This window comes from Molothrus ater, chromosome Z (assembly GCF_012460135.2).
Source record: "Molothrus ater isolate BHLD 08-10-18 breed brown headed cowbird chromosome Z, BPBGC_Mater_1.1, whole genome shotgun sequence".
Lineage (NCBI taxonomy): Eukaryota > Metazoa > Chordata > Aves > Passeriformes > Icteridae > Molothrus > Molothrus ater.
Window position 1 is genome coordinate 7,433,437 of NC_050511.2, and position 14,823 is coordinate 7,448,259.

At 40.9% G+C, this 14,823-nt stretch overlaps 1 protein-coding gene across 1 annotated transcript in view; it reads right to left on the minus strand.

The window, feature by feature from the left end:
• Positions 1-1,748: 1,748 nt before the first annotated feature.
• KIAA1328 (KIAA1328 ortholog) overlaps positions 1,749-14,823 on the minus strand; it is a 173,137-nt gene continuing 160,062 nt past the window's right edge. Inside the window, exon 11 of the mRNA XM_036403577.2 lies at positions 1,749-5,018. Within this exon, the coding sequence (XP_036259470.1) occupies positions 4,802-5,018 (217 nt within the window). The 3' untranslated portion in view covers positions 1,749-4,801. The remainder of the gene's footprint in view (positions 5,019-14,823) is intronic.

A 14,823-nucleotide genomic window follows, 5' to 3' on the forward strand; every position in this document is an offset into this window, starting at 1 on the left:
TCAGAATACATGAAGCCCGAGAGCTTCAGCTTCTGTTCAATAGGAATGTGTGGCCCATATGTTTCTGCTCTTACAGATTACTGTTCACAGACATATTTTGGTGGATACTTCCAGTGCCCTCTGCTGTGGGCACTGATACAGGTCACAGCCCCTCTGAGATGTGGTGCTAAACACAGTTCAGCACAGAACCCACAGAACCCCATGAAGGGAGGCAAATTGGCTTCCCTGGAGCCAGGAGACAAATCCAGTTTCCCCCTCTCCCCAGCCCATCCTTTTCCTGCAGCTGGGATGCTCTTCCACCCCTGTTAACAAATGTAGGAGTCCTCAAGCACCAACACTAGCCAGACTAAGTTGGGTTTCTTGCTGTTTTTAGCTAAATTCTGCTTTCAAACACCCTAGTCAGGGATCACCACGAAAGCTCTGCTGCACAGCTATGCCAGAGATGCTGGAGCTAGATGTCTCTCACCTACATGGAGTCACAATATTGTAAAACATTTATTGTCACTGTGAGCAGACAAGCCTTCCAATGATGCAGGAGCAGGTCTGGATGGGGGAGGCATTTTCCAGAGGAAAGCCACCCAGTCAGAGCAAACTACATTGCTTCTGCTGGTTTAAATCACCTCATTCAATATTCTGTGTTGTCTTATGTAGCATGCAGTTATGTAAATTTATAAATCATACACTAATTAGCACACAATTTCATAAATTTAGTAACAGTGAAAAAGGAGGTTTCTAACTAACCAGGCTGTGCTCTCTCCCCCACAGATGGTACAAATTCAAACACAGGCTGGAGGTCATATTTGAGAAATCTCTGTTGCAACTTCTAGAGTTTAACCCCAGGCTCACATGCACTTTCAAGGGCTGTCTTTTGGATATCTCAGGCTCAATCTCTCTGAAGTGCAGCTAAACTCATTTCTCTCCTTCCTTAACACCAAACCTCCACAGCTCATTGGATCACTGCACATTTTATTTGTTTATTCTGATTCTTGCTCTCCAGTCTCCTATTCTTTAGCCATCTAAGTCCCCATCCCTTGCAAGCACTAAGTTCAGTCCATGCCCTGGGCTATACCTGGGTTCTGCACAGTTGCTCTCCATGTGCTCTGGCCTCCCTGCCCAGCTGCTCTAAAGGGGAGATGCTAAAGTTAGGTCAAGGTAATTTCCTTCTTTCCCTCATTTGGCAAGCACGCCTTGGATAGTAGCTCCTCAAATGCAGGAACATGATTTGGAAAAGGGTGTGGAGTCATAAGGCTCTTATGGGAACCAGTGTTTGAAAACATTTCTCACTTTAAGATACAAGCACACAATTGTCCTTCACCTGCTTATTCTAGTTTAACAACTTGTCCCTGCCCTCTGGCTCACTCCCACTTCATCTCCACCTTTGGTACAGTTATCTGCCTTGCATCTTTGTCCTTTCTTGCCTTCACCTCCATCCTTTCTTCCTTACTCTTTAATTCACTTTTTTGTCCCAAAACATGGTGCTGGTTCTTCAGTTCTCTTCTCCTTTGTATTTTGAGACCTCTCTCTTACTTCATGCTCCAAAGGAGGCCTTGCTCCTTCTCACAGTAAGACCCATGTCCTGGAGAGGAAGAGAAGGCTTAAAACAAATTCATGTATCTTAACAAACTGGAGACTCAGAACATAACAGGATTTGATATTGTGGGAAGTGGAACACATTGTCAATGGCAGTATTGACAGCTGAGCTGGACAAAAATCAGAAGATAAGCCAAATAAAAGTCTGGAAGAATAAATTAAACCCCCAGATAATTTATTAGATTAAGACCTCACATACACATATAAATACGTGCTCGAGATGGGATTCAACAGCAAGACTGGAAAAGCTAGAAATGAAAAGGGTGTGATTATTACAGGTCTGTGATGTGCAAGGTGCACAAAAGCAGTAACTACACAAACAGCCAGCAAGTGTGTGTGCACGAACCACGTGGGAAGGACACAAACTGAAGGCGTGGGTAGGAGCCTTAGCAGCAGTCATGTTACTCCACAAAGCCCCATGGAAAACACAGCCTGATGTGCAGCTGAAGGATATTCACTGGGAACACTCTGGACAAACAGTCTATGCTGGACCAACTCCCCAGCAGCAGCTCCCAATATAGAAACTCAAACTTAAAAGGACACTGTCATGTCATTGCTTTTGCTAGTTTAATTTTTGCATTTCCTCTACTGTTTTAGCAGATGGAAAACAATTCCCCTCCCAGTACAAACTACTGATTTTGTCCTTTCCTATTTGACAATCATTGATTTTTTTTTCTAAGGCTATAAATGTTTTAATAACTTCAACTTTGTAGTGCCTCATGGCAAAATATCTTTGCTTGCACTGACTGCTAAACACTATTCCTAATGTACTGCTGATAACTAGAGCAAGAGCCAGCATTATAAAAAATTACTTTCCACAGGGTCTGTGAAATTAATAGCTTTTGTTTCTTTTGTCCACATCTCATAGAGAGTTGAAGCATACAGCTCTTCACCCATCAGGGATTTCAACCATCTTTTACTAGAAAACTTTGATTCACAAAGATGTGCCCCCTGTATAGGTCTGACTGACAGACAGCACCTTCAGCATAGAGCCCACAATCCTGACAATGTCCTTTTAAAAAGAGCTACAACCAAAAAATATAGATTCAAGCCAAAAGTCACCTTGAGAAGTAGAATTTTTTAAGTGATCATAAGAAATCTCAAAGCATTAAATATTGGCACCCACAAAAGAATCAAAGAACAGAATGCTCCCATAGAGTGTTCTCAACACAAAGGCACCTTTCAAGAAATATACATGTATTTTTTGCTGTTTTGAAAGGTCAGTTAGCATTTATCAGAAAAGGCAATTAAAGTTTCAGTCAAACTGGAAAAGAGACAAGAAGCAATTGGACTGAAATCAGAGAACTCTTTCTCTATAAATGCCAACACTTAAAAAAACACCAGCAAAGCTAAAAAAACACCATGAAACAACCCCAAACTCTAAGATCTATGTGACGGTTATCCCCAAATTTCCTGCTGGTCCTTGTATATTTTTCTCTTCTTTCTCCTCCTTTTTCCTGCCCTCTTTAAGCAGCAGACTACTCAGCCAACAGAATAAGAAAACTTATGTTCCCATCTGTTCTACTTGGGCCAGGGCACTGAATACATCTTTGGGGCTCTTAGCAGAAACCTGGGCCTTCACAGGCTCAGGGAGTAGAACAAGAGGGACATTCAACAGCAGATAGACATATTCCATAAAACTGTAACACCTCACTAAAAGCAGGACAGACCATGCAGGGACTTGCCACAGCAGTAATTTTCTGGTCCAGCAATGCTGCTTTTCTCCTTTAAACTCCTCCAAGCAGCTTTTAAAATTTAGCTGGGATGCACAGAAAGGATATCACCTAATTTGTGATTAAGACTGGGCCTGAACGAAGCAGCCCAGAGTAACCTGAGGTTCTTCTTCCCCTTCTCTCTCCTTTTGTTTCACTGATGGAGCACAGTGCTGCCAGGGGCTGCAGTGCTCTCGTCTGAGATCCACCTTGCAGAGCATCACACATTGCACAGGAGCAGCGTGGGGAGGCAGGCAGCAGCCATACCCCAAGCATCAGTACAGCAACTCAACCCAGCCATTAAGATAAGCAGGGTTGCCTAAAGAGACTGTCTGAAAAGCAGTACTGGCCCATGAAGTGGTGTTTGGGAGCAAATGGCCTAGAACTTGCCTGAACTGGATCAATTCTACCTTTCCCTTGCTGCAATTTTACTGTGCAAAATGAGTATTTTAGTCTCATATTTCTAAGAACACATGCCGGTGGCTACTGTTACAATAAAATATGAACACTGCATTGTGGAGAAAATGACCATTAATCCTGTAATGTGCAGTCATTTTTACCAATTCGGCACATTTCTTTAAATAACCAAGTGCATGCAATAGATGGAAATGCATTTAAATAAACTGAAATAGATATAGCATGAATAATTAAAGCTGGCAGGAAAGTGTGCATTGTGAGCTGCTAGTGGAAATAATTACTGATTTGTCTTATTTACAATGGAGCCTGGATGCAGGATCAAAATAGTGCAAGTTAGTGAAAATGTCTTAAGACTGCTCTTATACTAGCACTACTATGTATTTCATCTTGAAAAGTACATCAAATCAGTTTTGGATCTCTACGATGTCTGACTCCGTTCTGCTGTTTCAGGGTTACATTACCCAGCACATAAACTCTGTCAAATAGCACTGATTTAAAGAGGAATATAATTCAAACCTGTGCCTAGTACATCAACCTGCAACATCATCTATTAACATTATCAGACATGGTAGAGTTGAGCTTACAATATATCCCCTAAAAACTCAGTGTGTTAAATATCAGAATGTTGAAGGAAAAAGTAGATCATAAAATCAGTGAAAAAGTACTAAAGTGCTTGTACCTTTATAATATGCCAGGTTTTAAACAGACTTGTTTAATTAGAAAATAATCTGCTTTGAACATGCTGGTTGTTGAATGTTAGGCAGCTCTTGCAAACTGCTTTAGAGCGAAAAAAATCAATAATGAAATATACTTTCGATATAAGGCTGGCAAAACTGTGACTTCAATGTATTAGAAAATGTTGTAGATTTTAAAAAAATGCTATTGTAAATTGATTACTTGGCACATGAAAGGTTTAGGGAAAAAGTTAACACTTTCTGATTGGCGTACCCCAACAATATACTTGCATCATGATCACTAAATCCAAAATGAACCTGGATGCTAATTGGCTATGTTTCAGAAGAGGGAAAACAAGCAGTGATCACTCAAATAATTTCAGAGGAGGTGCAGACCAAGGAGTAGTGTCAAATGAAGAAGATCTCCTCGAGGAGCCGACTCTCCTCCAGCTCATCCGCTCTGCTCCTGGGGCTGCAGGGGCTCTGGCACCAAGAGGAGGACAGCCTGTGGCTCCCACAGCAGGGCAGGTGCAGTTTGTTCCTGTCACAAGGTTCCCAGCAGAGCTGTCCTGGAGCTGATACTGGGCTCATAGACTCCACCAGGTCAAGAAGAGAGGCTTGGTACCTACCGAAACACACCAAGAAAACAGAGCTCTGTTAAGATCACAGCACCATGCAGGAATTGCATCCAGTTTTCCTGCCTCCATAAATCAGACCAGACCCAGATTTGTTTGACAGGGGCCACCGGCACAGAATGAATTTTGCTGTATGGACTCCTGTCAGTAATGACAACACGGAGCTACTGAAAAAGAGGCAAGGAAAGCATGGGTGCTCAGGTTATTTTAGGCTGTTTCATCAGCTTTTCCTTTTGAAGTGTGTAATGTTTTAGTTGCACTCTGGAGACTGAACACAGACCTCAGAGAGATGACAGCCAAATACACCAAACAAGGCAGACCCACACTGGTAATCGTAAGGTGACTTATACACATGCTGCACTCTTTTTTTTTTTTTTTAATAGACCTCTACATTTGATTTAGTTTCTCAGGGATTTGAAAACAGCAGGAGACTTTATTATTATTATTAGCACAAACTACATGTGCTTCCTGTAAATCTCTGTTTACTATATGGAGTCTGTCTGGTGGAAGCAGTGAAGGAATAGAATCTAAGTAAGGCAATACAGAATCAACACTTGAGGCACCAAGAGAAAAGGCAAAGGTGCTAAGCATCACTCAGGCTGTCCTTTAAGTGCAAGTACAGAGATGAGGGAAGGTTGCAAGCCAATGTGATCTGGTAATGCTCACTGAATAATGGCAGGCACTTGAGACAGGGACTTTCTATTATTATTCACAGGAGACAAGACTTCATCTAAATACCAGCACAGGATTGATCATTACAATATATTTCCTCCTGTCCAATTTTAAATGTCTTAAACAATACCATTTCCACCGCTTCCCTAGGGAGCCTGTTCTCCAGCGACCTCTCAGTAATATGTAAGAGATATCACTCCAGAGTTTTACCCAAAAGTCCCTTTGTTCCATGCTGTTGTTAGCACCAACCTGCCTGATATTCCCAACCCTAAAGTGACTCACACATTCAAAGGCTTCCATGCACAAAACATTATTCAAATTTTTCACCCAAATGAAACTATCAGCACAGGTGATTGGATCCATAGGGTATCTCTCTTGTAAGCAAATAGTTCATCTATAGCATGAGGAAACATCTCAAGCTGGTCTCTGCTTTGAGAAAAGCCTCTGTTTTTACTTTTGTGACTGTAAGAACCTAGAAAGACTAAGCAACCAAGACAGCTGTGGGAGGTTTCTCAACTCAGATGGGTTGAAAAATCCTTAAGAACAAACATCTACAGCAGCTTATGGATGTGAGAGATTAGCAGTGGCCCATGTACCTCCTAAAGGCAGACTCCCACCTGTGCTGTCCAACAGCCTTGTGCAGCAGCAGCAGCAGGTAAAAGGCTTTCCCACCCTGAACTAGCCATGCTGTGAAAAACGCCCTTCTTGATCTCCACAAGTAAGTGCTACGTCCCATCCATCACCAGAACACTGTCACAGAATCGTTTGGACTGGAAAAGACCTCCAAGGCCATCGAGTCCAACCTTTGATTGGTCACTGCCCTGCCAACCAGACCAGAGCACTGAGTGCCACATGTGGTCATTTCCTGAAAGCCACCAGGGATGGTGACTCCACCACCTTCCCAGGAAGCCCATTCCAGTGCCTGACATGACAAGTTACTTCACCTATGACAAGGTAACTCATTGTTATGTCTGAGAAACAGAGCCACTCCCTCAGCTCAAAGGAGTTAGCAGTGGCACTGATGGGTTAATACCAATCCTAATGGTGACTACTGAAGATATCCTATAAAAGCTATTTCTTTCAATTTTTATTGTTTCTTCCAATCTGATGGTCAGTGTCATTTCTAATACAGTCTGACTTGACATTACTGCCTCGCAGGGCTCTCTCCTGTTTGACTACAGGTTGTTTTATTTTCCTGCAGATGTGTTAGATTTAATCTCACTCACAATCAAAAAGCTAATTTGCAAATTTCTTTTCCACATTTTAAGCTTGTCTTTCTATTGTCTAAGTAGCAAAATATTAGTGGCTCAAAATGAAAAAAATACAGCTTTTGTTTCAACTGGATCTTGTTCATGGCTAACCCTAAGCAAATGTGATGTCTTTTAGTTACACTAACAAAAAAGTTCGCAAGGACGTAGAGTTTTGGGTAGGCAAACCAGATCATTCTAGAGAAATCTGTTGTTTGTACTATCATTCAGAAAGTACCCTTTAAAAACTGAAACTCCTCAAAGATATTTCCAACATAAAATGGAATGAGCTGCACTGATAGCAAGAACTAGCACACAGATATATGAGATTTTTCACATGGAGAAAGTTTAAGACTAGACTCTATATAGATACACACATATGGTTTGAACCCCAAAGAAACCCAGTTAACACACACACTGCTTTCATTAGCCACACCTAAAACTTCTTTTTAGATTAATCTAGTCTAGCATACAAATGCTTATCTCCTCTGACGCTAGTGCTATCATAAAATTTCAATTTGTCCAGCAGCCACATGCAATCACAGATTAGGCAGGGGAAACCAAACCAGCCAGTGCATTTACAGCAAATGTGCAGGCCCTAGATTTCAGCAGTACCTTCGAGTTCATTTCTTCTGCAAGTTTATCTAAGTTTTACAGCATTTCTGCTATCAGGAAAGCTAAATGATTTGGCAGATTACAAGCGCAGCAAATAGCAAAGATTATGTAAAAGACCAGGTGTTGTAAATCAGTCTATTTGACACCATAGTTATATATGCAATAAAGTGAATGAACTCTGCTAACAGAGCACTATCTGATAAAGAGAATGCTCCTTGCAGGTATTTAGTGTTTAATCCCAGGATGATGGTTTGCCGGGTTAGTCTAAGCAACATCAGACAGCATCTGGCTGGAGGCAACAGAGTACACCTAGAATGGTTTGAAACTTGCAAAGACAATTTTCTCACAATTTATTTGTAACCCAATATTTAAAAAGACACAGTCAGAATGCTTGACTCCAACTTTCTCTAAAACCAGGGTATGTATTCTTTGCATGACTTGAATGAAAAAATAAGTAAAAACAGGCTTTATTATTATTATTATTATTACAACACTTGATGGCTTCAGTGAAGTCAAAGTTATAGGATCACCCACACAAGAGTCAGAACATTTCAAGCAGGAAAACTGATTTGGCAAACTTGGCTTGTGAATAGTGAATGCTCTTTTAAAGGAAACTAATGGCCAAGGGCTCCCTTGTGTTGTTACTGCTTCCAGAGGAGAAAAAAATCCCAACATTCTACAGAAGTACCAGCACTGTACATTAAGCCACATACAGAAATTCCTCACGTATAGATGTTCAATCAAGCAACCAAATGTCCCATCAGTGCTGGTGCTTACGCACATTTCTTTGATAGGTTTTGCCCTCCCAACAGAGGGAAAATGGCATGGGCAACTGTCCCTTTAAGGATGGTGATAATTCAGTCTGTCCTCACTTTTTTGGTACATTTGCTAGTGTGCTGGAAGGTCAGTGAGCAAGGGGAGTGTAACCCAGGTTCTTGTTAATGGATCTCTTGGAGTGGATTAAAATGAAATGTCACACAGTCCAATGGGTTAAAATATATTCAGGCTCAGTGGGAATGCCCAGGTACCTCCCCTGAGTAGGGGGGAACTTTGATGCCTCTGGTGGAAGGCCTCAGAATTGAGTCTGGGGGCACTTAGGGAGTCTTTGAAAATTTATGATCCCTTCTCAGGGACTGCCTCTCATTTGAGCCAATAATGCTCCTTCAGATCTTCCCTGGGGGGAAGAGGGCAGTTTAACAACTGAGGGAGTTATGTAAGGAAGAGCAATTAGCATAGCAAGAAGCACCATCTTGCCTTGCAGGATCCAGGCTGTGACAGTTCACCTGTTCTGTCTCATGCAGACTAGCACATATACACCCAAAAACTCAACATCCTCCCTCGAGAGATGCAAACCTGTCCTCCGCAAAGCACCCTGGCACCTCCACAAATGGGCAAATGTTATGAGTCATTAATCATTAATAGTCCAGTCTCTCACAGCATCTCCGCAACAGACTGGAAAATAATCTCTTTTTTTGACACTTCTCCGATGTATACTTTTTCATCTAACTTTAATGAGCTTGAAAGTCTGCATGTTTCATCATGGGAGAAGAAAATTTCTAAGGTCTACAAGTTTGCATTAGAAGTCTAACTATTTAGACAGATAAAGTTCGGTGAAAGCAATCTTCTAAAGTCTCCAAAAAATTCATCAGGAGACAGAACATTAAGAACTAGTGTACAAAGCAGAAGGAAGGCAGGGCCATAGGCTCTCTATAGAGAATAGAGACAAGAGTAGGGAGACTAGACCACAGTAAGCTTTGAAGCTCCTCTTTCAATGAAGAACTTTCACCTTTGCTTTTATTGTACAACATAAAACTCCAAATACAGCTCACAGAGCAGCACAGAAATGCTCAGTCTGGGAGGCTGGCACAACTGGGATCAAGCTGGTCCAGTTGCGTCAGACCAGAACTGTGACCTGGGTAGCAAAATCCACCCTGGTCAGGCGTTGCACAGTGCTGCGAAAGCATTCCCTTCCTCTCCTCTGCATTACTAAAACAGGCTGCTAGAATTATGTCTCCTCAGCCACTAAAACCCTTTTGCAAATTTTATTAGAAACTCTCAGCATTGACTCTTAATTAAATAAGTATCTAGTAGAGTTTATATCTCTTAATGTAAGAGTTTTTTAGTCTATCACTAAGATAACAGGAAACATCATAAACCACTATGATTCAGAAGAGTTCATTAACCATTCACATTTTAAAAAGGAAAACAAAAATAAACACAAGATGGCACAGTCCCAAATCCCTCTTTCCACAGTGTGTCTTTTTCGCTGCTCAAGCAGCAGGAATACAGCTCTCTGAACGCCTACAGGTGAATCGTACTTTGTCCCATGTTTCCAAACTGAATGGGAAGGAAGGCTTCCACATTTTTATGACGACCACACAAATACTGCTGATGCTCTGGGAACCATAAGACCACTTATGTCCAGAATGGTTGGTGAGAAATCACCTGGAACTACTTGATATTCCTCCTGATAAAACCTACAGGGCAATCAGAACTCAGACAGTCCCACAATGTACAGTACCTAAAAAATGGTCAGGTTATGCAAGAGTGATGCACAGAACATATAACTGTGCAGGATATTAGAAAGAACAGTGCTCTTGAAGGCCTGCTTGTCTCAACTGGCTGAACAGTGATGTTTATTTATTTAGATGTTTGGGATATGCCAATGGATTTTTAATGTTTATCTATTTCCCACTGCTGGTAAAATATATTATATTTCTTACACACTGTCCAACTTTTAAACTACACTATTGTATTTTCATATCATACAGTCCCACTTAGCTATTAATACCATTTGTTCCTTCCTGAAAAAAAATAGCACAACTTCAACAAGTTTGATATTTGGAGGAGTGAGAATCTCCTTATGAGACAAAATAACTAAACTTATTAGAGTCATAAATACTCTGGCAGTAAAATATATGTATATTTCTTTAAACAAGCAGTGTCAGATAATATTTGATCACTATATTTAGAGACATCTTTTCATTTACAGTCTCTGAAAATTTATTCTCCAACCATAAACATGTAGGAAACACATGGAATATCTCTTTGCAAGGTGATGGCATTTCAACAAAGCATGCTGGCAATACAGTTTTGTAGCTGTATAGGCTTACTTTATTTAACTGTATATACCAGAGGAAATAAAAAGGTTTATTTTTATACTACTGCTTATATTTTCAACATAAAGTTCAAAGTGATTTACTAATGTTACATGAATTGCCTTTGAATTACGGTACAGTATTGTGCCTAAGTACAAAGCCTAACACTATTTTGTATTCATAAAACACCACCTGCCCCCAAGCACTTTACAAATGCTAAATACAGCTAAAACCACATTCAAGGGGTAGGGAACAGACCCATTTTACAGAAAATTAAACAGTTTATTGTTATGATAGAGCAAATATCAAATCACTGTTTGACTGGAACAAACAGGGCAAATAAAAGCAGAGGAAAAACAGATGCACATAAGAAGTGGCCTGAGCAGTCAAACTACCTGAAACATGAAGACACCACACTAGTGATACAATCTGGGGTTCTATGGAAGAAACAGCTAATCACCCACACCCAAGCTAGCCCAAGCTCTACACGTGAAGGGAAGAACTCAACCCAAATTAAAGGGTCCTAAGCACTTCCTGCCATCTTTAGTCTGGCATCCACAATTACAGCATAAGGGATGAGAAATTATCTCCATGGCTTGCCCTTTTAACATCCATGTACCAACCCACTGTCCATAAATTTGCCTAATTGTTTTCTCAACCTGCAGTTTCCAACACATCCTGTGACAGCAAGCTCAGGAAGTTCACTGCTGTCGACAGACATACTTTTGTTTTCTGTTTTAATACCTTGCTAGTTTTGCCATAAGGACTGACTGCAGTTAAGTTGCTTTCATGTGGTGGAATCTGGTAAAAAACAGCTGTACATTCAATTTATCCACCACCTTCACAATTTTGCACCCCTGATAATTTTCTCAGTCTTTTCCTATCCAAAGTCATTGCTTCTTGGTCTCTCCTTAAATTGCTTCATCCTGCTGATCAAATTAATTGTTCTGTGCACCTTTCCTAGCTTCCACTACAGCTTTCTTGAGAGGCAAAGACCAAGCAGAATAAAAATGTGGGTACAGAAAGACCTATGTATCCACAAGCTGTTGAGAAACTCCAGAAAGGTTTGAACTCCACAAAACCTAACCACATAGTCTGAGTTCAATATCATGTAGGCATGGTGCTGATGATTCTTCCCCAGTAAATTACAGTTTCATTCCACTGTTTTAATTTGCCTTTTTGGAGTTGTTTGCTACTGACATATTATTGGGCTACCTGAAAGAACTTAATATCCGAACACATGAATTTATTAGGTCACCCAAGACATTTTGCTGTTCACTTCTCACTCCAGGTCACTGATGAAGAACCAGGCCAGTGAGTTTCTGAGGGAATCCGTCTGCTAACTCTAAAAAATTAATATTAAGTCACTTTGCTTGCTATCATTTAAACACCAGTAAATCCCTAGAAGGAATTGTCCTCTAATCCTACAGAAACTTGATTTCTTTAGCAATTTTTGGTGTGGAACCTTGGCAAAAGCCTTTTGAAAATCCATAGGGCTGAGCTGATACCTCAGATTCTTTCTTCCCCACTCCCTGCTCTGTGTGAATAATCCAAGTCTTAGCCAGCAGACTATTTGGCCCAGGAAACCTGAGCTGAATATGTCAATGAACATTAGAGGCTGGATGGGTAGGAAAAGAAAGCTGAGAAAGAAAAGGTGGTTTTGCAGTCATTCCCTGAAAGGCCACACATCAGGATAAGGGAGCTTGTCCTTCATGTGTGAACTGCACCTCAAAACACACCCTGAGGTGATATATTCCCATGTACTGAATGTCAAGACACCAAAACTGAAAGAAACCACAACACAGTGAAGGACAATTCATGAGGCTGAAACATCAAGAGAAGGAACATGATTAAACTGAGAATTAGAGAAAAAGGGACTGTGACAGCCTCAGATTCCCATTTTACTTTCAAACAGGCTGGAACTCAGAGCAGATACTTCACTGTGGGATACAGGAGGAGGTAAATTTAACAATACTATATATGTATTTAAAACAAATCCAGGTGGGGACATACTTCTCACCTGCAACAGGTCTGTATCTTCCAAAAGCATTTCAGACTTTCTTAGTTCTTAAAGAAAGAGATCAGACTGCAGAATATTTCAAAGCAATTAAAAAAAGATCTGAGCCTTTTATTTAAAATATATCATACAATGTAAAACAGAATATATTTATACAGTGTCCTCAACAAGAGCCTCCTGGAGTGCTGTAAAACCCACACCCACGTAATAGAGAGCTTACACTATCAGAGACTTTTAGAGAGCTCTCCGAGGCAGTATTCACAGAATCATAACCTAGAGAAGGAAAAGACTTATTAGACCATCCAGCCCTCTCCCTGCTGACAGAACTGCTCCCTGCAGTGTGCTTCCTCACATTTGTTGCTAACAATCAGCCTCTCTCTACTCTCCTTGGGAAGCCATTCCACAGCCAAATATATCTCATGCTATCATTACCATTATTACTTATTTATGGGCCACGGTATAACCTAAAGGGCCTTGATCAGGATCAGGGGGACCAACTCTAGTACCACTTGTAAGAGCACTCCTCTCTCCAAAAGAGCACACAGTCAAAAGAGGTAAGCCAAAGCCCAGTGGGAAACATATAACATACCATTAAGGAGAACAGAATAGTATGGGAAGTGTCACAAATGTCCCATGAATTTTTGCTTCAGAGTTTGGTGGGAGGGAAAGGTATGTGTCATGAATAAGAACATCTTTCTAATAGTCACTTAAACAAAGAGGGTTTTCTTCCTCCAACCTTCACCCTATTAGTTGTGGCTAAAGATTGGCATAGTACAGAGAAATCAGTCCTCTTTTTTGATGCAAATACACCTTAAGTATTTAAACAATGTTACACTTTTTCATTCTGCTCTAGTCTCAGTCAACATTTACCCGAGCCACACGTATTTTAATATTCTCTCATAAATCAATACCTCCAGTATTCCAACAGATTTTGCCACTCTCCTTCCATCTTTGACAATTTTTTCCAGTAAGCAACCACCCAGAAATAAGCACCATATCCCCTAGAGGGGCTGCACAGAAACAGAGAGGAGATCGGCTCCCTCCAGCACTCACACAATGCTTGTTGGTGCACATTCAGCTCTTCTGCTGCTGCTTCCTTGCTCCACAGGTCCCTCCCTTACCTCTAGTTCTTGCAGAGCAGTGAATTCAATGCCTCCTTTTCTTGGGTTACTAACAGTTATCACCAAATTATGTGGAAAGTAGCATCAGAGATTACAGTCCTTGCACAGGAATTTAGAGAGAAGCAGCAGAATTGAGTAACAGTATCACACATCTGCTAACTGAAATGTGACGTGCTTGGCAGTGCTCTGGGATGTTCTCCCTACCCAGCATAGTACACAAGACCTAAAGAGGACTTGAAAGAGGCTAAGGTCTCTGGTTTGCCCCTGGCTGTTGGCATACCAATCAGTGCCAGTGATCTAAAGGACACCAGATCCAACAACAGCATCTGAAAAAACTTGAGCCCTAAGGCAGGGCTGATAAAGACATTTTCTTCCCCCCAGTTTTCATCTTGGCTTCACCTATGGTAGCATCCAAGCAGCTGTCATTACTGAAACAAAGAGTTACTGCTGCTCTCATTCCTCCTTGCTACACAGCAGGACATTTTCACTTACTTGCTCCTCAGAGACCAACACCTGCTTTCCTCACCTTTCCACATTCCCATCTCAATGCTTCCCATCCAGTTATCCTCTTTGCTGCTGGTAACTCAGCCTTTGTTATTTCTCCTTTGGACTCAGACCCTGCTGCCCTGTAACCAACCTGGCAAATAAAATTCCAAGTGCTGCTTCATTGTTTTTGTCTCTGTGTGTTTTTAGTAGTTAAATAATAACTAACTAATTAACTAACTAACTAACTAACTAGCTGAAGACCAAGAATAAGAAACACCACAGATCATTTATTTCAAGGTACGGCTGCAGGCTGCAGCTGAATTGGCATAACTGAGGTTGTAATAATTCTGGAAGAAGGAGGGTGAACTACAACATGAGTGCTGGGAAGTAAAGAAACCTTTTAAATCAGATCTGTCAGTGACAGAAGAATAATTTAGAATGAAGTTTTTGTACAAAAGAGAGAAATTACAGAACCAGGTAACTACCACAGAGTTTAACAACCACCTTCTGCAATCACTCTGTTTGTATTGTCCTTCTCT